General features: G+C 40.8%; 1 protein-coding gene across 4 annotated transcripts in view; it reads left to right on the forward strand.

Annotated features, from left to right (window-relative positions):
- The window catches only part of nfatc1 (nuclear factor of activated T cells 1), a 364,061-nt gene extending 342,841 nt beyond the window's left edge, over window positions 1-21,220 (forward strand). For all 4 annotated transcript variants that reach the window (XM_087986245.1, XM_087986244.1, XM_087986243.1 and 1 more), the window contains one exon: window positions 17,997-21,220. In XM_087986245.1, coding sequence (XP_087842371.1) covers window positions 17,997-18,052 — 56 coding nt within the window. In that variant the 3' untranslated portion in view covers window positions 18,053-21,220. The remainder of the gene's footprint in view (window positions 1-17,996) is intronic.
- The last annotated feature ends 2,057 nt before the right edge of the window (window positions 21,221-23,277 follow it).

The raw sequence follows: 23,277 nt of genomic DNA on the forward strand, positions 1-23,277 counted from the left end.
GCATGGGTTGTCAGAGGAGTTGCAAATGGATTTGAACAGTGCAGGATAATTGAAAAAAAAAGTTCCAATCCTGACCTAAAACGCACGAAGGAGTGTGAGAAAATGAAGGTGGATGAGCTAAGCAGTAGCACCTTAGATAATGGGAACTCAGGATGACCTATTACACCAACATGTAGAAATCTCATATGTTCTTTCGATATGCTTTATAGGGACCTCTTGTGAATTATGAAACAATTGCCCATTGTTCTGTACAATTTAAGTCAACTGTAGCTTTGTGGTTCTAAATGTGAGTCAGGGTCTTCCAAAACTCTGTCATCTCTCTTTCTTCAGTGAAAAACAGTGACACAACCTAACTGAAAAATGTCAATAGATCTACCTGCGTTGATTCCATGACGTGGTCAATCTAGTACATGATTTCGTTTTTAAAAAATCTATTTTAAGTAACTGTTGGAAGTGCAAACCAGTGTCATCTTCACTGACATTTCTGTTATCACATTTAAATCAGAGCAAGAGATATGAGGTTGTTTATGCGGCGTTAACTTGATTCTGCCACGTTTAGTCATTTCCTCTTTCTCCTGCCAAAGAACACAGAAAGATAAATGGACAATCTGAGTGTGGGAAACGAGCTGTGGTGACAATCTGCAGGAAAAGTGGGGTTTTATTAAAAGAAATAATGAAGGAAAACAGTCACTGGATGAGCAGCTTTGCGAGCTGATGTTAACCGATAACGCAGTGCTGCTTCAAATAGTCCTAAACTGTTAAAATGTGAGTCACAAAAGAGGTGGAAAATAGGTGCAGTGTTCTTTCCATCAAAAACGCAGCATTTAACATAAGGCAAATAAAGGTCATCTAAAATTTCTGCTACATTGGTGCTTAATGTTTTAACAACAATGTTTACAAAACTCCTTTTGAAAATGTTTGTAACTTCAGTTGATTTGAACATTCTAAGCTCTGTGCTGTTACATTGAAGGAGTTGGTTTACATTGTGGGTGGGTGTAGACCAGCAGACACACCACTGTACAACTCTCATTACTGTCTGCAACATCTTCCACACTCACGAACTCCCAACCCCCACCCCCGTCACCACTAACCCTGTACACCCTCTGTGCTTCTTACTCACTCCCTGGGATACCCCTCCATAAGCACCCAAAATTAACAGCTGTGCCACCCATTTTTATCACCCTTAATACTTACCTCTCTCTTATTCAAGGAGGGATGCAATCCCTTATAGGCAGAAAGACTCAAGACAAGTGGTGGCTGCCCAACTTTCAGTTCCTCACCCCTTGTGAGGAGAGCATGTTGACTCTCACTGCCCTGAATGGCTGATTGACCATGTCCAAGCCATTGGGCTGGTATTGGAGACCACCTGTTGGCATGCTTTGAGTCAAAGCTATCCTCCTTGATTTGATTGAGCATAAGTGACAGCTATGACGTTTCTTTCCTTTATATTTGCATTGTATGGCAAGGCAAGACAAAAGTAATATGAGCCTTGTAGATCTGGCTAAGAGTGCAAAGTGTGGAAAGGCAAGGCAAGAAAATATGAGGCATAAATGCTGTGAACATCCAAGTATGGTCAGGAATGAACAGAGTGCCCGAGATGCCTAGAGATGCAGCCCAATCTCTCTAGCTAGGTTTGTGTCCCTCAGCACAGTGCCCTTGCTCCCCATTACAATGATTACAGCTGGTACATATGGAGGTGCAGCATTGAAGTGCAAAAACAACCTAAAAGTGAATTGGAGATGTACTATGATGGTTCATAGATGCTGGCACTTGTCCGATACCAATGTTCATAGATGTAGGTTGCATGTGCCTACAGTATGTGGAGTGTGCCCTGATATGTTGGTATCTGGTGTCCAACTTCGTGGTCAATTAGATCAAGCAGTATTTAGGGACAGTAGCCGTTCTGGTTTCCATGTTGGATTTTTGTCCATGTCGAGCTTGTTTGGCATGTTTATTAAAGCGTGTGGAAGAATATTAATGAGATGAGTTGTGGCATCAACCAAGGCATTTGACAAGCAATAATCACCTTAATTGGCAGCAAGTTATGGCCTAACATGAGTCTTGCCACACTGCTTATCGAAAGCAGAAAGGTGGTGTGAGATTACCCTTATATCGAGGTGGGCCTCACTGCACTTCGTGTCTGATTCTGCCACAAATCTCACCAGAGCCCACATCAGCCAGGCCCCTAGAAGATCTAGTTCATTGATTCTAACATCTTGCTTCAAATTTGTGGAATTTGAATATCAGTGACTAGAAGACACACTCTGCACTCAGACTGAAATGTATTGACCATGAAAAAGGCACAGCATACATTTACAATCATGATACTGGGACGAAAAGTGTTAAGTTGTGTGGACAGGCTACATAGACTGGGTTTGCATTCTTTAATATAGAAAACTAAGGGAGGATTGAGATGTTTGAAATGATTAATGAAGTTTGCAACATAGGTCATCAGAAACTATTTTACTTTTGCTGGGAATAGTCCAGAAGAAGGGGGCTCTACCTTAAAATTAGAGAGAGATCAATCATGAGTTCTTTCAACAGACAGTTGTGAAAATCTTGCATCCTTTCCTACAAAACGCTGGTGAGCCTGGGTAAATTGAACATTTCAGAAAGATGAGTGGACTTTTGTTCAACAAAGGTATTAAGGGCAACAGACAAGAAGAGTAAGTTGGTTTCTCATACAGTTTGCCATAATCTAATTGAATTGTGATTTAGCACAAGGGGTAATTGATCTCCTCCAGTATTGTCTTCCTTATTGGGATAATGCAATAGCACTAACTAACGTGCATTTACCAAGAAGGGAGAAATATTCTTGAGATGCAGAGGTCACAATCCAGTCAGGTAGTGGCAAGGCCACTTTCCCTGGAATGAAGTTACAACCAGAGCCCGGCAGCTCTTGTCCTCTGCAGCACCACAAGGGAGGTTGTGGCTGCTGCAGGACAAACCCACTGGAGTCTCTGAATCATGCACCAACCCAGGTCAGAGGTGAGTAATGTAGAGGTGGTAATATAATAGGATGGAGGGTGCAGAGAGGTTGATGTCAAGGCTCCCAGTGAGCATCCCTCCCCCTCCACTTCCTGACTTCTTGTGCAATCAGGAACAATCTTTGATTGTAGTACACTCCCACTGGAGTGATAAACTGGCCACACAGTTTCAACTGTCATCAAACTTGCAGCTGGATTAACCCCATTGGAGTGAGAGGAGGTCTTTAGGTGTTCATTAATTGGCCATTTAAGGGTCTCAGTTGGCCCTGGGTGGTTGAGAGTTCTGTTATGGTCCTTCTTTCCCAAAGTATAATTCCAGAGTCAGAAGTCACAAGACACCTGTTTATAGTCCAACAGGTTTATTTAAAATCACAAGCTTTCAAAGTGCTACTCTTTCGTCAGGTAGAATGGACTCCACCTGGCAAAAGAGCAGAACTCTGAAAGCTTGTGATTTCAAATAAACCTATTGGACTGTAACTTGGTGTCATGTGACCTCTGTCCTTGTCCACTCCAACACCAGCACCTCCATATCATAATTTCAGAGGTGGAAGGAGGGTGGCAAGGTTCACATCCATCATTACCTACCTAATTAAATGTCCTTCCCACATCAAGCTCACATAGAACAAAAACCTCTACAAACAATTTCCAAATGTATGCTATTGTGTAAAGTCCTCTGACATACTTAATCATTTTAAGTACTGTAACCATACAATTCAAAATATTTTATACAATGAATTAATTTTTTGACATGAACCATTTCTTCCTAAATGGATGCTTTGTTAGGTTTTCAAGAAATATTTGCTTAACAACCAAAAGGAAACAGTATGGCTCCCATGTCAAAGCTGAACCCAGCTCACTAGTAAAATAATAGGTGTCAAGTACAACCGTACATGCTCTGATTAAAACAATAGAATGAATTCCATATGTCAATTATCTATGTTATTTGCATTAAGATTTTCCACAGAGTCCAATCTCTTATGCATTTTAGATGTTAATATCTTTCCTTTTTAAGGAATAATGTTTTCCTATTCAAAATTATTTAGTACACTAATGATTGTTGTGTATCTTTGCTTAACATTTTGATATAATGGAATATAAAAATGAGAGTGGAAGTCTATTTTTAATCAGAATGTCATAGCGATGTACAGCGTGGAAACAGACACTTCGGTCCAACCCGTCCACGCCGACCAGATATCCCAACCCAATCTAGCCCCACCTGCCAGCACCCGGTCAATTTCCCTCCAAACCTTTCCTATTCATATACCCATCCAAATGCCTCTTAAATGTATCAGCCTCCACCACTTCCTCTGGCAGCTCATTCCATACACGTACCACCCTCTGCGTGAAAAGTTGCCCCGTAGGTCTCTTTTATATCTTTCCCCTCTCACCTTAAACCTATGCCCTCTAGTTCTGGACTCCCCAACTCCAGGGAAAAAACTTTGACTATTTACCCTATCCATGCCCCTCATAATTTTATAAACCTCCAGAAGGTCACCCCTCAGCCTTCGACACTCCAGTGAATCTTTATTGCAAGTATTAATTGACATCAAATCAATGATTGTCACATTTGTGAAGATATTAGATGTTTAAATCAATTTTTTTAAGGCAAGCAAATTGAATTATTTCTGAGTGAAATCATGTATGCCAGTTGCCTGTTTAAGAAGTCCAAATACAATGCAAAAAGTGTCTCAACAAGCTTATATGTGCAAACAATAGTGCATTTTCGTAAGTGGAGTTGGTCATAATGGTGACAGGGCAGTCACTATGTAAACATGTAAACTACTCCAGATTGGAGCAAGCAAATTAGATACAAAGTGAGGAATAGAAATGAACAGGTAGAGTGAAAGACAGAGATTGCAGAGGATTTGAATGAGAGAGACCCTCAAAGACATTGCAAAATAAAACAGAGCATGATGCAAGAAGAATTAGAGAAAGACAACCAAGGATGTTGAAATTACTGCACAGAGGTTGGTATGCTGTCAGCAAGTCACCCTTTATTTACTTGTAGAAAGTCCTTGACATGGATCCAGCTCTCAGAGTGAATAGGATGTTTGACATTCTTGTTGGTTCTTTTTCTCAGAGAGTCAGAACCTCTGACACTCCTGTATTTTTTCCCCATTACCCCCACACTACCGCCTAACTGTGGTAGTGCTTTATTTTTCCCCAGCACCCATGTTGTGTGTGTGCAGGTGTGAGACACAGTGAGAGACACAAGGTGCACGAATCTTTATTCAATTTCCACCACCAGGAAGAAAATACCCAAGTGGCCAGTGACAAGCCGTGCCCCTCACATCAAAGGGCAATGCTGCGTGAAGTGGAAGGCAGGAATCAAATCAAAACAGAATTGGACGGGGAAATAATACACTCCATTCCCTGCGGCGCCCACCTCTCCCCAAACAACTCAAGACATTCTTGTTCTTATCTGCCAGCCAGGACTCCCTGACTGAACTAGATAAATAGCCCCAATCAGGGAGTCAATTTCTATAAGGTCCAACTGGCTGACCTTATTACAATCACTACAGATCTAAACCTTTAAATGAATGGATTGAAATGGAATCAGAATGCAGTATCTGTATAGATGGTTGACATTATCCCAAGTTCAGAACCTCATTGATGTGTCTCTGGAAGTGACCCAGAGTTACAGAGATAAGTAGGAAAGACTTTCAGTTCATCGTTGTTATGCATGGAATGTTATATAGGCATGAGGGGAGGCAATGGCTTGGTGGTATTAACACAGAACTGTTAATCCAGAGACCCAGATGAAGATCTGGGGCCCTGGGTTCAAAATCGGGAAATAAAAGTCTAATGATGACCATGAAACCATTGTCAATAGTCTCAAAAACCCATCTGGTTCACTGAACTTCTTTAGGGAAGATCTTACCTGGTCTGGTCTATATGTGATTCCAGATCCACAGCAATGTGGCTGACTCTTAATTGCCCTCTGGGATGACTATAAATGCTGGCCTAACTAACAATGCTCTCATCCCATGAATGAAAGACGGTTTGGAGAATAACCTTAGGAATTGATGGGAAGAAAGAAGAAATGTAATCAATTGACAGGATGTTTGCTTATCTTTTTAATCTGACAATGCATAAAGTATCGTATCATCAGTAGTGCAAAGAAAAGCCTGCTCTGCCTAACCAGTGGTTAATGCCATTTGTGCCCATTACCACCCAGCCTGCGACATTAGCATGTTCATAATGAAAATGAGTCCACATACTACATTCCAAAGAAGCTACAGCCTGTTGATTTGGCCACTATAATTTTCTGTGTGTGGTGTTTGCTATTTTAATGTATAACATGTGTAATCTCCTAGTTAATTTTATGTTCCTCTGTAGGTAGCTGCTGCTGTTCAGTAGTGGGAACTCTGCAGCTGTATTGCTGCATCTTTTGTTGTTACTGCCAGCCCTTGTCTCCTCTTAGTGACCTATCACTCTGTCCTTAAAGGAGTCTGGCTCATTTGGGTGCCCAAGGCATTATCCTGAAACATAGTTACTTCTGCCAAGCTTCCCAATCCCATCCTGCAGTTACTGTTTGCCACTTGAGGATGAGCAACACCCCTGTGGACAGGCAGCAATTGGCAATTGCTTAGTAATAAGAAGCTCACCATCAAGGTTGTCTCTCTCTTTCATGAACTAATTCCTAATCCAAGATGGAGGATGGGAAACGTTTCTGGCTGTAACAGGCTGTTCCTTTTTTGAGGTATTTTAGGTGTCGGAGGTGATTTCCTCGAATTCCAGGAGCAGCAATTACTGTTTTATATGCTGTTGCATTGTTTTGGAACTTTGGAGAAAAAAAAGTCAGAACAACAGCACTTCTAAAAGGGAGAGGAACAGACAAAGGCAGCACATGGTCAGTCAGTGCAGGAGAGAGAGAGAAAGAAACCCACACTGCTCCCTGACACAGCAGTGAACCTATGCAGTTACTGCCTTTACTGTTGAATTCATGTATCGCTGGACATCGGGGTGCATCTAGGAAAACTTAAACAGCGAAATTCACATCTGATCTTGGAGGAACCTGTTTGGGAGAGGTCAAAGCACAGAAACAAATAGCTAAATAGTCTTAAGTGTGGCCTTACAGTAAGTCTGCAGTTGTGAATAGAGTGGGTACTTTCTTGATTATATATTTTATTGAGATATGTCACTTGATTAAACTTAAAGATATAAGCCATAAGTATTAAGTTAGCCTGGAGCAGTGTTTTGTAAAGGAATAAGACGGTGCTATTTTCTGAGTCTGCAGTTTGGAAGAAACAAAAATGGCCCTTAGTAGAGTGATATGCTATTTTTGTCAGATGTGGGAGTTTAAGGAGAGTTTGTGTGTTACTGAGGATTATATCTGCAATAAATACCTTTGGTTGCAAATTCTATCAGATTGAATGAATCGCTTGGAGCAACAGTTAGAGGCAATGAGGAATTTCCAAGAGGAAGGGGATGTGATGGAAGACAGTTATAGAAAGTGAGAAAAGTCGCAGATACAGTCACATAGATGGGTTAACTCCAGCAGAGGTAAGAAAGTTAGGCAGGTAGTGCAGGAGTCTTCTGTGGCTATCTCCATTTCAAACAAATATGCAGTTTTGGAAAATGTAAGGGGTGATGGATTCTCAGGGGAACATAGCATGAACAGCCAGGTTTCTGGTATTGAGACTGGCTCTAATGCAATGAAGGATACATCGGGTTCGAAGAGATTGATTGTGTTAGAGGACTCTCTCGTACGAGGAACAGACAGACGTATCTGTGGCCAGCAGCAAAACATCAGAATGGTGTGTTGCTTCCCTGGTGCTAGGGTAAAGAATGTCTCAGAGAGAGTGCAGAATGTTCTCAAGGGGGAGAGAGACCAGCAGGAGGTCATTGTACACATCGGAACCAATGACATAGGAAGGGAAAAGGATGAGATTCTGAAGGGAGAATTTAGCAAGTTAGGCAGGAATATAAAAAGGAGGTCCTCAAGAGTAGTAATATCTGGATTACTCTTGGTGCTATGAACTAGTGAGGGTAGGAATAGGAGGATAGAGCAGATGAATGTATGGCTGAGGAGCTGTATATGGGAGAAGGATTCACATTTTTGGATCATTGGAATCTCTTCTGGGGTAGAAGTGACCTGTACAAGAAGGACAGATTGCACCTGAATTTGAAGGGGACTAATACACTGGCAGGGAGTTTTGCGAGAGCTGCTTGGGAGGATTTAAACTATTAAGGTGGGGAGGTGGAATCCAGGGAGATAATGAGGAAAGAGATCAATCTGAGACTGATACAGTTGAGAAAAGAAGCAAGTCAAACAGTCAGGGCAGGCAGGAACAAAGCAGAGAACAAGGTAGGATTGATAAATTAAACTTCTTTTATTTCAAGGCAAGAGGCCTAACGGGGAAAGCAGATGAACTCAGGGCATGGTTAGGAACATGGGACTGGGATATCATAATAATTACAGAAACATGGCTCAGGGATGGACAGGGCTGGCAGCTTAATGTTCCAAGATACAAATGCTACAGGAAGGACAGAAAGGAATGTGAGAGAGGAGGGGGAGTGGCGTTTTTGATAAGGGATAGAATTACAGCTGTACTGAGGATATTTCTGGAAATATATTCAGGGAAGCTACTTGGGTGGAACTGAGAAATAAGAAAGGGATGATCACTTTATTAGGATTGTATTATAGACCCCGTAATAGTCAGATGGAAATTGAGAAACAAATTTGTAAGGAAATCTCAGTTATCTGTAAGAATAAGAGGATGGTTACAGTAGGGGATTTTAACTTTCCGAACATAGACTGGGGCTGCGATAGTGTTATGGGTTTAGATGGAGAGGAATCTGTTAAGTGTTACAAGAAAATTTTCTGATTTAGTATGTGGATGTATCTACTAGAGAAGGTGCAAAACTTGATTCCTGATGAAGTTTTCCTGCTCCTTGGATGCTGCCTGACCTGCTGTGCTTTTCCAGCACCACTCTAATCTAGACTCTGATTTCCAGCATCTGCAGTCCTCACTTTTGCCAAGATGCAAAACCTGACCTACTCTTGGGAATAAGGCGGGGCAGGTGACTGAGCTATCAGTGGGGGCGCACTTTGAGGCCAGCGACCATAATTCTATTAGTTTTAAAATAATAATGGAAAAGGATAGACCAGACCTAAAAGTTGAAGTTCTAAATTGGAGAAAGGCCAATTTTGACGATATTAGGAAAGAACTTTCAAAAGCTGATTGAGGACAGATGTTCCCAGATAAAGGGACAGCTGTAAAATGGGAAGCTTTCAGAAATGACATAATGAGAGTCCAGAGACAGTATATTCCTGTTAGGGTGAAAGGAATCGTAATTTCTGCCACCTCCAAACATACCCCACCACCAAGGATATATTTCCCTCCCCACCCCTATCAGCGTTCCGGAAAGACTACTCCCTCCATCTCCCTCGTCAGGTCCACACCCCCCACCAACCCAACCTCCACTCCCGGCACCTTCCGCTGCAACCGCAAGAAATGCAAAACTTGCGCCCACACCTCCCCCCTCACTTCCCCCCAAGGACCCAAAGGATCCTTCCATATCTGTCACAAATTCATCTGCACCTCCACATATACCATTTACTGCATCCGCTGCACCCGACGTGGCCTCCTCTACATTGGAGAGACAGGCCGCCTACTTGCGGAACGTTTCAGAGAACACTTCTGGGACACCCACACCAACCAACCCAACCGCCCAGTGGCTGAACACTTTGACTCCCCCTCCCACTCCGCCAAGGACATGCAGGTCCTTGGCCTCCTCCATCGTCAGACCATGGCAACACGACGCTTGGAGGAAGAGCACCTCATCTTCTGCCTAAGAACCCTCCAACCACAAGGGATGAATACAGATTTCTCCAGCTTCCTCATTTCCCCTCCCCCCCATCTTGTCTCAGTCCCAACCCTTGGACTCAGCACCGCCTTCTTGACCTGCAATCTTCTTCCCGACCTCTCCGCCCCCACCCCCTCTCCGGCCTATCACCCTCACCTTAACCTCCTTCCACCTATGGCATTCTCAACGCCCCTCCCCCAAGTCCCTCCTCTCTACCTTTTATCTTAGCCTGCTTGGCACAGCTTCCTCTTTCCTGAAGAAGGGCTTATGCCCGAAATGTCGATTCTCCTGCTCCTTGGATGCTGCCTGACCTGCTGCGCTTTTCCAGCAACACATTCTTCAGGGTGAAAGGAAAGGCTGGTAGTTGTAGGGAATGCTGGATGGCTAAAGAAATTGAGGGTTTGATGAAGAAAAAGAAGGAAGCATATGTCAGGTATAGACAGGATAGATCGAGTGAATCCTTAGAAGAGTATAAAGAAAGTAGAAGTATACTTAAGAGGGAAATCAGGAGGGCAAAACGGGGACATGAGGTAGCTTTGGCAAATAGAATTAAGGAAAATCCAAAGGGGTTTTACAAATATATTAAGGACAAAAGGATAACTCAGGAGAGAATCGGGCCCCTCAAAGATCAGCAAGCTGGCCTTTGTATGGAGAAACAGGAGATGGAAGAGATATTAAACGAGTATTTTCATTAGTATTTACTGTAGAAAAGGACATGGGGGATATAGAATGTAGGGAAATAGATGGTGACATCTTGAAAAATGCCCATATTACAGAGGGGGAAGTGCTGGATGTCTTGAAATGCATAAAAGTGGATAAATCCCCAGGACCTGATCAGGTGTACCCGAGAACTCTGTGGAAGCTAGGGAAGTGATTGCCGGGACTCTTGCTGAGATATTTGTATCATCAATAGTCACAGGTGAGGTGCCGGAAGACTGGAGGTAGGGTAATGTGGTGCCACTATTTAAGAAAGGTGATAAGGACAAGCCAGGGAACTATAGACTAGTGAGTTGAAACTTTATTGCTGGAACAGCACAGCAGGTCAGGCAGCACCCAGGGAACAGGAGATTCGACGTTTCGGGCACAGGCCCTTCTTCAGGAATGAGCAGAGAGTGTTCAGCAGGAGAAGATAAAAGGTAGGGAGGAGGGACTTGGAGGAGGGGAGTTGGAAATGTGATAGGTGGAAAGAGGTCAAGGTGAGGGTGATAGGTCGGAGTAGGATGGAGGCGGAGAGGTCAAGAAGAAGACTGCAGGTCAGGAAGGCGGTGCCGGGCTGGAAGGATCCGGCTGAGACAAGGTGGGGGGAGGGGGGATGAAGAAACTGGTGAAGTCCAAGTTCATCCCCTGCGGTTGGAGGGTTCCCAGTCGGAAGATAAGACGCTCCTCCTCCGACCGTCGGGTTGTTGTGGTTTGGCGGTGGATGAGTCCAATGACCTGCATATCCTCGGTGGAGTGGGAGGGGGAGTTGAAATGCTGTGCCACAGGTTGGTTGGGTTGGTTCGTCCGGGTGGCCCAGAGGTGCTCTCTGAATCGCTCCGCAAGTTGGGGAGACAGGCCGCCTACTTGCGGAGCGATTCAGAGAGCACCTCTGGGCCACCCGGACGAACCAACCCAACCAACCTGTGGCACAGCATTTCAACTCCCCCTCCCACTCCACCGAGGATATGCAGGTCATTGGACTCATCCACCGCCAAACCACAACAACCCGACGGTCGGAGGAGGAGCGTCTTATCTTCCGACTGGGAACCCTCCAACCGCAGGGGATGAACTTGGACTTCACCAGTTTCTTCATCCCCCCTCCCCCCACCTTGTCTCAGCCGGATCCTTCCAGCCCGGCACCGCCTTCCTGACCTGCAGTCTTCTTCTTGACCTCTCCGCCTCCATCCTACTCCGACCTATCACCCTCACCTTGACCTCTTTCCACCTATCACATTTCCAACTCCCCTCCTCCAAGTCCCTCCTCCCTACCTTTTATCTTCTCCTGCTGAACACTCTCTGCTCATTCCTGAAGAATGGCCTGTGCCCGAAACGTCGAATCTCCTGTTCCCTGGATGCTGCCTGACCTGCTGTGCTGTTCCAGCAATAAAGTTTCAACTTTGATCTCCAGCATCTGCAGACCTCACTTTCTCCTCGAAGATTTCAACTATAGACTAGTGAGCCTGACGTCGGTAGTGGGCAAGTTGTTGGAGGGAATCTTGAGGTACAGGATGTACATGTATTTGGAAAGGCAAGATTAGATTAAAGATAGTCAACATGGCTTTGTCTGTGGGAAATTATGTCTCACGAACTTAATTGAGTTTTTGAAGAAGTAACAGAGAGAGGCAGAGCGGTAAATGTGATTTATATGGACTTCAGTAAGGCATTCAGCAAGGTTCCCCGTGGGAGACTGGTTGGCAAGGTTAGATCTCATGGAATACAGGGAGAACTAGCCATTTGGATACAGAACTGGCTCAAAGGTAGAAGACAGAGGGTGGTGGTGGAGGGTTGTTTTTCAGACTGGAGGCCTGTGACCAGTAGAGTGCCACAAGGATCGGTGCTGGGTCCATCACTTTTCATCATTTGTATATATGATTTGGATGCGAGCATAAGAGGTATAATTAGTAAGTTTGCAGATGACACCAAAATTGGAGGTGTAGTGGACGGTGAAGAAGGTTACCTCAGATTACAACGGAATCTTGATCAGATAGGCCAGTGGGCTGAGAAGTGGCAGATGGAGTTTAATTTAGATAAATGCGAGGTGCTGCATTTTGGGAAAGCAAACCTTAGCAGGACTTATACACTTAATGGTAAGCTCCTAGGGAGTGTTGCTGAACAGAGACCTTGGAGTGAAGGTTCATAGCTTTTCTTTATTGGTCAGAATATTGAATACAGGAATTGGGGGGGTTATGTTGTGGCTGTACAGGACACTGGTTAGGCCACTTTTGGAATATTACAATTCTGATCTCCATCCTATCAGAAGGATGTTGTGAAACTTGAAAGGGATCAGAAAAGATTTACAAGGATATTGCCAGGGTTGGAGGATTTGAGCTTTAGGGAGAGGATGAATAGGCTGGGGCTGTTTTCCCATGATCATTGGAGGCTGAGGGGTGACCTCATAGAGGTTTATAAAATCATGAGGGGCATGAATAGGGTAAATAAACAATGTCTTTTTCTGGGGTGGAGGATCTCCAGAACTAGAGGGCATAGGTTTAGGGTGAGAGGGGAAAGATATAAAAGAGACCTAAGAGGCAACTTTTTCACACAGAGGGAGGTGGGTGTGGAATGGGTTGCCAAAGGAAGTGAAGGAGACTCGTACAATTGCAACATTTAAAAGGCATCTGGATGGGTCTATGAATAGGAAGGGTTTGGAGGGATATGGGCTGGATGCTGGCAGGTGGAACTAGATTGGATTGGGATATCTGGTCAGCATGGGCGAGTTGGACCAAAGGGTCTGTTTCCATGCTATGTACCACTATAACTCTAATTGAGAACCTCCTGTTAGTTAGAGTCCTGGCACTCAATAGCTACATTGAGAATGAGGGTGGCCCTGGTGTAAGCATAATTAGGAATGCGTGACAATTACTCACGAGATGATCCAGATACTGCTTTATGGTTACTGTTGTATGAGGCATTTCGCCTGAAAGAGTTACTTTGGAAAATTTGGAATAATTCTGTCCACTGATATATAACTGACTTTAGGGAGGAGCCAATCAGTTTTTTAGTTAGTTAGTCAGTCCTAAAATCTACAGCCATGTAGCAGAGACCTAATTACTATTTCTTTGAGGATAACAGTGTCTCTTACCTATTGTTCGTATTAGTAACCAGTTTTTAGTTAATATAAACTGTTGTCTTAATATTAAGCAATCAAATACTCTGCTCCATGCCTTTTTTGCTCAAGAATTATCTGTGGTTGATGCTTCAGCATTTAAAACTAGTATGCCCTATAGATCAATATTGGAAGAAGGGTTGGTGGCAGGAAATGTACCCAAAAGAGATCCTGGCAGAACCAGGTGCCAGTTTCTGGCATCTTTTACAATAGTTACTACATTCTAAAGGGTAAAATCCAGAAAACTGTTATCCTGTGTAATGCTATCGAGTGAGACCAATTGTTCTTGAGGCATAGAGATCCTCTGCTTCGGAGACTTAATTTTTCAACATTTGTGCAAATGTGCTTCCTGTGGATAATCCATGCTGGCCAACATCGTGCATTTAATCACAAGAGTTTCCTGTGCTGTCATACCTTAGTTTCTATCTTCTGATTTTGAAATGTAGATCATGTTGTCCCGAGTTCTCCCTAGCACCCACTTGCCTTGGAAAAATCAAATGCTATCACTTAATTTTCTCAAAAGATTATAGAAGGTTAGTCATTGAGTCATTTTTGTGGGAGATTGCTGAATTGAACTCTTACATTGTAAACGCTTTCTCTTTCTAAATTCAGAATGTCATGTTCCACATCACCTCTCATAGGAATATAGAAATAGGGCTAAGCCATTCAGTCTGTCAGAACTGCTCTGTTATTTAATACTACTGCAGCCGATTGAACACTTCAACGCCTTTTACCCATGAAATCCCAATAACCCTTTACATCATTGGTAATGAGAAATTTTATCAATCTCCACTTTAAATATACTCAAATACTAATTTGATTAGATTTATTATTTTCACATATACTGAGGTACAGTGAAAAGTATTGTTTTGCTTGCTCACCAGTCAAATTGTACCTTACGTAAGTACATCAGGATAATAGAACAGAATGCAGAATATGATGTTACAACTACAGAGAAGGTGTAGAGAAATATCAACTGTAATATATGAGAAATCCATTCATAAATCTGATAACAGCAAGGAAGAAGCTGTTCTTAAACCTGTTGGTCTGTGTTTTCAAACTTTTGTATCTTCTGCCCAATGGAAGAGGGTAGAAGAGAGTATAACCGGGAGGGAGGGGTCTTTGATTATGTTGACTGCTTTCCCAAGGCAGCTGGAAGTGTAGACAGAGTAAATGGGAAGATGGCTTGTTTTCATGATCGACAGGGGTATGTAGACAACTGTCTAATTTCTTGGAGTCTTGGGCAAAGCAATTGCCATACCAAGCTGTGATACATCTGGATAGTGTATCTATAAAAATTGTTCAGACATTGTGGACATGCTGAATTTCCTTACCCTTCTGAAGAAGCGGAGGCATTGGTGAGCCTCCTTTGAAGTAGAGAATTCCAAAGATTTTCAACCTGATGGAAAGAAGGATTTCTCCTCATCTCAGTCCTATTGGCATCCCCCTTATGTTTAGCCTTGTCTTAGACTCCCAAACCAGGGAAAACATCTGCATCTACCCTGTATATCCCTTTATGTATTTTGAATGGCTTAATAAGATTACCTTCATTCTTTGATACTCTGGAGAGTACAGGCTCAGTTTGCCCAATCTCTCTTTATAGGATAGTTGCAGCATCCCAGGAACAAATCTGATGGACCTGCGTTGTACTCCCTCTATGGCAATAATATCTTTCCTGAGTTAAGAAAGCCAAAACTGCACACAGTACTTCAGATGTAGTCTAACCAAGATCCTACACAAGTGAAGCAAGACTTCAATTCTCCTGAACTCAAATCCTCTTTCAATAAAGGCTAACATTCCATTAGCTCTCCTAAGAGCTTACAGCACTTGCATGTGAGCCTTCAGTGACTTATTGGCAAGTACACCTAAAATACAGAAACACAGAAAATAGGAGCAGGATTACGTCATTCAGCCCTTCAAGCCTGCTCCATCATTCAACATGACCATGACTTTTCATCCAACTGTTCCAACTTTTTCCTCATACCCTTGGATCCTTTAGCCCTAAGAACTACATTGAACTCCTTCTTGAAAACATTCAATGTTTTGACCTCAGTGCTTTTTGTGGCAAAGAATTCCACAACCTTACCATTGTCTGAGTAAAGAAATTTCACCTCATTCCAATCCTAAATGGCCTAACTCATTATCTTTAAATTCTAGCCACTGACTTTGGACTCCTGAGTCATTGGGAATGTCTTTTCTGTGTTTACCAGCCTAGTCTTGTTAGAATTTCATGGATTTCTACAAGGTGCCTCCCATTGTTCCAAATTCCATTGAATATTGTCCTAATTGATCCTGACTCTCTTTATAGGTCAGTCCTACCATCCTAGGAATCCGTTTGGTAAATCTTTGTTGCACGCTCTCCACAGCCAGAGCACCCTTCTCAGACTGGACACCAAAACTGCACACAATACTCCAAGTGTAGTCTCAACAAAGTTGTTTACAATTGCAGCAAGACATCCCCAATCCAGTACTTGAATTATTCCACCAGAAATGCGTACCATTTTCTTTCTACACCGTCGGCTGTAGCTATATCCCTTTGTACATCTGCTTTTCAACCCCTTACCATTTAATCCCTTACCTTACATTTTTTTCCACATTATGTTCCACCTGGCATGTTCTTACCTAAGTCTATCCAAATTCTCCTGAAATCATTTTACATCTTCTTTACAACAAATATTCTCCCTTAACTTTGCAACTGCAAAATTAGAAATATTTCCTGATGAAGGGCTTTTGCCCAAAAAGTCATTATTTGTGCTCCTCGGATGGTGCCTGGCCTTCTGTGCTTTTACAGCACCACTCCAATCTTGACTTTAGAAATATTGTGTTTGGTTCCCAACTTCTAATGATTTATGTATTTTGTGAATAACCGAGGCTCAAGTGTTAATCCTTGTGATTCCATGTTAGTCACAGTTGAGACAAAACATATCTTTCCTTAGAAAGTAAAACCACAAAATAATAAAACAAGCCAAAATTGGACTCACTTCTTGTGTTTTTATGCTTTTATTTACATATGTTCTCCAGAATAACATCCCTTCATAATCTTGTTTAAGAACCATTTAAAGCAGCCCACAACATATAAACTTGGAGACTATAGACAGAACAATTGGCACAACTGAGGGTGTGGGTGATTATATCCCTGGACTCCCCCACTGTCACATTCTACCTTGGTAGTTTGAGAATTTGAATTCCGTTTAAATCATTGGATTTTTAAACCATTTTATTGTGTCCGTTGGAGAAAGAAACCTGCCATCCTGACCTGGTTTAGACCTACATATCACTCTCATGCCACACCACATGGTTGATTTTGAAGTGATCTACCAAACCATTCAATCCCATTGACCCACTATCAGTAATTTAGAATGATACATTAACAAGCAATCGATACTGAAATCTCAACCATGCCCATATGTCAACATTAAATGTTTTAAAAAAGAATACCTTTAATTGTAAAATTATATAGTTGTGCCATACTAGATTGTTACTATCTGCAATTTGAGTGTGTGAAATAAAGAAAGTTTGCATTCTTGATTTAAGCAAGGTTTATTTCAATACATTGTAAAGACAACTGGTATAATGTACCTCCTGATATAAGCAAGTCATTATATATCCTGATGTGTTATTGTATTAGTTATTTAAGCATGTGCTGTGTACCTCCTCCAATTAGTAACAAGTTTCTACCTAATGCAAGGGAAAAGGCAGTTAATGTGGCAATGAATGCATGAAGTTTCAAGCTCTGGTGTTAGTGTTAACTTGCTTTTATGAATATTATACAGTAGTTGCCTGATGCTTAATGCTATAGTTCTCATGATACAGGACTAACAAACCAGAGGCTCAAGGTATTTGGAGCATGGGTTCAAATCCCATTAAAGTAACTGGTGGCACTTAAACTCAATTCATAAATTTGGAATTGGAAATAAATCTCAGTAGTTATATCATCAGTTATTGCAAAAGCCTGTCTGGTGCACGTAATGTCCCGTTTAGGAAAGGAACTTGGTCATCCTCCCCATGACACCAATGTAGCTGACTCTTAACTGTTCTTTGAAATGGCCTAGTAAGCTGCTGAGGTCACAGTCAATTGGGAATGAAAACAAATATTGCTTTGCCAGCAATACCCACAAATCCCATTAAAGACTGATAGAAAATAATGTTTAACTACTTATATATCAAGATAAGCAACATACGTTGGTTAGTTCATTTAATTCCCAGTTGGATGTGCAGTGTGCATGTGAATCTATTCCATATAAAAGATGTTTTGAGCATAGTTCGGAAGCAGGAATTGTTGTGAGGATGGTATCAAGTGACATTTGTAGCAGTGACTGAGTGAAGTATGAAAAAAACAGTGAAGCTTCTTTTGGTCTCTTTGTGATAACTTCTGCCTTGTTTCTCCACAGTAAATGAAATCATACGAAATGACCTCTCAAGTGCCTCTGTACATGGACATTCGTAGTTAGTATCAAGACCATGGAACGATCCATAATGATCCATTGTCATTATGAAAATGGTGATCATGAGAAGATCTCAGGCTATGCTGCCTCCAAGGAAAATTGTTCGAAGTAAACAACAACAAACTGTTATTTCTCTTTCTAGAAATAATTCACTTCAGGTAACAGAACAAAAGTGACTTGTTTTCTAATAACTGAAAAGTATCAGCCAGTGATTAGGCGAACTCCCAGCGAACAGTTATTTGGATGAGTTCTCAGTTTCAGCAAGAACAGTCTTCCCAAATCATTCCAATAAAATTTACATGAAACATTTAAAGAATTCCAAAGAATTGATAAATATGATTGTGCAAGTATATGTTGAGTTAAAAAAATTAGATGTTCTAAAGTATGCAAATATAAGTGCCTTATGTTTACTTTTTGTTACAAAAGAAGATTCTTTGTATTGTACTTCTACTAAAAGAATCACAGTTTTAGAAATGAATATTAGCACATGCTCTTTGTAGGAATATTTTGTTAGCAAGAAATTTGCAAGAGAACAGGAAATTAATGTGAATTATTAGGCATATCACAATATTTTGTTCACTAAGGAGTTCATGCTTAGCTCTTCAGCGGAAGGAGGGAATCCAACAATATGTGTTACTGTACATTGCATTTCAATTCAAAGCAACTCTAATCCATTCAATGTCTCCACTTAGGGTATCGATCTATCCAAACAGAATTCCTTATTTCACCTGCTCAAGTCATAGCTGAGCCTAGGTTGCAATGTCATCCTTCTATACCATTTGAATGGGATGAAACCTCTCAAACACACAGAAATTCCAAGAGTTTCTGGAGATGGCCTTATAGAAATATGATCAGCACCTCCAGAAATATGGATCTGCAGATCATAACCAGGTGTCAAGATATAGATTGGATTAAAGACTTTTTAAAAAATATATACAACAAAGTGGCTAGATATTTAGTTTTTATTTGCTGAATTGTTTGCTTGCTGCTCTCCCATGTACATTTTCAAAAATATGTTGAAACCTGTCATCTTTCACTGGTTGTATTTTGTCTTTTATGTACAATAAACTCAAGAGGATGGGTTTATAATTGTCACTTTTGCAATGCACATTAGGAAAATTTTCACAACAAAAGTAACTTCAGAATCTATGCGCACAAATGTTGAAAGGAAGTAATTGTAAAGTTTTAGAACAATAGTGGAGATAGTCCTTTTTTTCCCTTGTCCAATAGTTAACGTAACTATTAGCAGAACACTCAATGCATAGTTAAGTTCTCAGTCCATGCTACTGTATATTAGCTACCAGTATTTTTACAAGCTAGAATAGTAGATGCTTCCCCTCTTACAAGAGTAGAAGCGCATTTCCTTACCTTTTGCAATTGTGCCAGCACTTTAGAAAGCACAGTACAATACAGTACGAAGAAATCTGCCTCAGCAGTTATTTGAATTTTATTTTTTAAAAACTTTCATGTCAGACTTCAACTTCTTGGCTCACTAGTCTGTAAAAAGAATTTTACAAACCTTATCTTAAATGCAAACAACTGCTACTGGATTATTGCATTTAATGGTATTTAGATCTTTAAATATTGTGCTCTAGATAATAGTTGACCATAGATTTGGTTGTTAAACTAGAATATCAGAACATATAGCTTAACTAGTACTAAATAATTGCTCTTTTAGGTTATCGTTTCATTATAGATTAATTCTGATTTCATACATTAATATGTTAGTTTCCAGTTTGAGTGCCTTAACCAGTAGTGCCCTCTCTAGGTTTTGCCAGAAATGACATGGTTGCATTTCTAAATTAATGTATCCACTGGATCATGTTCACAGTATCTAATGATGAACTGAAGAAGACAAATTTATGGTATACAGTCACCCACATAATCTAATCAAAAAATGAAAACAGATTAATTGCTGTGTTCATGGTATTGCCTTATCCATTGCCACGTAGCCACCTGAGTAGCTGACTGTGAAGCATTTATAACATGGGGCAAAGTAAACTTATAAATAGGGCAAACTCCAGAAGACCTCACTTTCCTGAGGAAGACTCTGCTTCCTAGCTTTGGGGAGTTAAAAAAACAATGCAACCACATCTGCTTATAAATAATGAGAGGCTGTACCTTCAGTTGTCAGGTATTTTAATGCCTCATATTCTCCCCTAATACTGCTGGCCCATTGTAGCCTGTTTCCCGCTACCTAGATATCCATTAGTGCCACATATATTGGACTCTGTTTAGGATCAGATTTGTCTCTTATTCACATAGTGGCTTTGGCAAATAGATGTTAATATAGGTTAGCTTTGAGAAGTGCCACTTGTAACTTAAATGAAAAATGGAGAAAGAAACACCTATCATGCTTGAGGATAATCTTCTGGCATGTTCTCCATTATATTTAAGCTGTTAATGTAGGGTTACTAATTTTGTTTTATAAGATTACTATTACCCCTAAGCATGTCATATAGAATTAAAATGAAAAATTCTGAAATGGATGGTTCTAGGATTTGTACAGCTGGATGATCTTATTCTACTATTGCTTTGAAAGCACTGCCAGCTCATCACAACAGTGCAAAATAATTGCAACGTTGCTTTTGTCTGCTGGTGTAAACTTGTTAAAAAAAGGCTTTAACAAGGCAGCTTGTTATTGGCAATACAACTGCATTGCTTTATAGGTGAATACTTGCAGTTTTCTACACTGCACTAGCCAAACAGGCCCTTGATGAGCTAAGCCCTTTTATGATCTCCCAAAATGGCCAGCTGCCATTCTTCTTACTTTTATTTGTATACTTTTCTTTTTGAATTTGTATTTTTTGCTGCATTTTATAGGGAAAAGATGTCTCTGCTTTCCAGAGCTGTTCCCAGAAAGGAACCAGAGGAGGGGCTGGAGTGGGATTCTACTTTAGAATGTACATTAACATTGTGTCACTGGTTAAAATCTCTTAGGCAAAACACACTCCATTTTCTCACTTCATTTCAGGAATGGCTGTTAAGTTAAATAGACAAAGTTCCTGTTTTGTGTGTTGTGTCTTTGATGTTTTCCAAAGCTTGGATTTTCCTGTATATTTGTATCAGTGTTTTTTTTTGCATTCTTGCTGTTAGTGTAACCTGTTTATTTGAAGTTATGCAAATATTTTCTACCTGTAATATAAAATAAAAGCACAGTTTGAAATATATCGTTGGTCTTCCTTTTCTGTCTCCCACATTTATGTTGATGGTGACATTGATTTTCTGTGTTTGCAATTATCATGTCATTTTATTTACATGTCTTTACTTAAAACTCAGTTTTTACAAATAAGAACTATAATAAGTTGAATTTGCATAGCTTCTTTAATGTTAAAATTTCAAGGAGCATTATCGAATAATTTGTCACTAAGTCTCATGAGGCAATTCCCCTTCAAAAAGTTAAATGCGTCATGAGAAATTAAGATTTTCAAAGGTGCTTTGAAGGTGGACACACCAATTGAGATTCCAGGGTTGGAATTCCAGAAACTAGTTCATATTCAGTTCAGGGTGCGGTTGCCAATTTTGGAGCAATTAAAATCACGTGGCAGGGTTGGAGGAATACAGAGTTTTCAGATGGTTACATGAAGGCTGATGGGGGTTACAGAGATAGAGAGGGAATGAAGTCATGGAGTAAATTGAGAACAAGAATGAGAATATTAAAATTGAAGAATTACAGGTTAAAGAGCCTGTCTAAATTAGTCTGTATAGGGGTGATGGATGAATGGAACTTAGTTTGAGTCAAGATACAGACAGTAGAGGTTTGGATAAGCTTAAATTTATGTAGGCTAGAAATGAGGAAGATATCCAGGCAAGGCTTGGAATAGTCAAGTCTGGACATAGCAAATTCACAGATTAGACAGCAAATGAACTGAGGTGGGTTAGAGTCAAGTTTTGCATTGGGTTGAAAATAGATGATCTTGCTAATGTAACAAAAATGTGGTCAGATGCTCATTACATGTTAAATATACTACTAAGATTGTGAACAATCTAGTTCAGCCTCAAACAATGCCAGCCAAGGGATGGATTCATTCATGTGTGGGAGTGGGAGATTGTGGGAGTGACCAAAGACACTAAATTCAATCTTCCTAACATTTCATTTCATGATATTTCTGCTTATCCAGTACTAGGTGACAGGTGTGGAATCTGCCCATTTTGAGAGGCATTGTGATAAGTGGTAAAGTGAATAGATGGAATGTAACACGTTTTCGGGTTATATTGCTGAGAGACATCATTTAGGTGAGAAATAATATCAAGTCAAGAAACAATACTGTGCTGCTATCTAATATTTTTCTAGCAGATAAAATCTGGGCTAACATAGCAGTGTTGCATAATTCTGTCTATAATCATAACTTCAGTAAAGTCTCTTTAGAATATTCAAATATTTCTTAAAGGAATTGGTAAAATATTAATAGGGCATACAATATGAAAAAAATCTGACAGTTCAAAGGAAAGCAGATATGTACTAGATACTAAAGGAATAAAACACAATTCAGAACAGATAATCTGATGCAAAATAGCTTATTCTAAAGGAAAAGGGATATGAGTAAATGATCACATTTGTCTTTGCAGATCTTAGTACACGCATTAATACACTTGCACACAAATTTATGCAGGAGCAACATACATTTGTAGACAGGACAGCTGTTATTTAAAGCATATCACATTTGGTAATTTTTTTTTGACAAATCTTTCTCATGCATTTAGGTGTGATACAATAGTGTAAATCCCACAGGGAAAGTATCATCTCAGAGAAGTTCTGGAGAGAGATGTTGTGGTCATGGTTAAGATTTTTCCTGAGCAGCTCTGCAACACTGGACTCTGTGCTCTATGGGCTATTCTCTGAAATCCACACCGAGACAAACATCAACTGCGCCTAGAGGACCATCAACTCAATGAAAAATACTCTTTGACCTGCCCAAACACTTGTTGGTCTTCCAGCGTGAGCATTGATCTCGATCGAGTGTTGCAAAATGGCACATTCTAAGTTCTGCACTATGTGCTGAGGGAGGCATTAGAACTTGGAGCAGCTACCACCATGGCACAGTGAAGAAAGATCACAGTGTAAGGTCTTTCTGCCAATATATAATGGCAATCTGTCACATTTCAAGACACCCTTGTAGCCTTAATGAAAATATAAATTGTTTCTTTCCATGTTTAGAAAATGCCTTTTTGTTGCAACTAGATTGAAGCTCTAATGATGAATGTCAAAATTCCGCTCTACCTTCTG

This window comes from Chiloscyllium plagiosum, unplaced genomic scaffold (genome assembly GCF_037043375.1).
Source record: "Chiloscyllium plagiosum isolate Xiang-an unplaced genomic scaffold, Cpla_swu_hap1 HiC_scaffold_4, whole genome shotgun sequence".
In the NCBI taxonomy this organism is placed as follows: Eukaryota; Metazoa; Chordata; class Chondrichthyes; order Orectolobiformes; family Hemiscylliidae; genus Chiloscyllium; species Chiloscyllium plagiosum.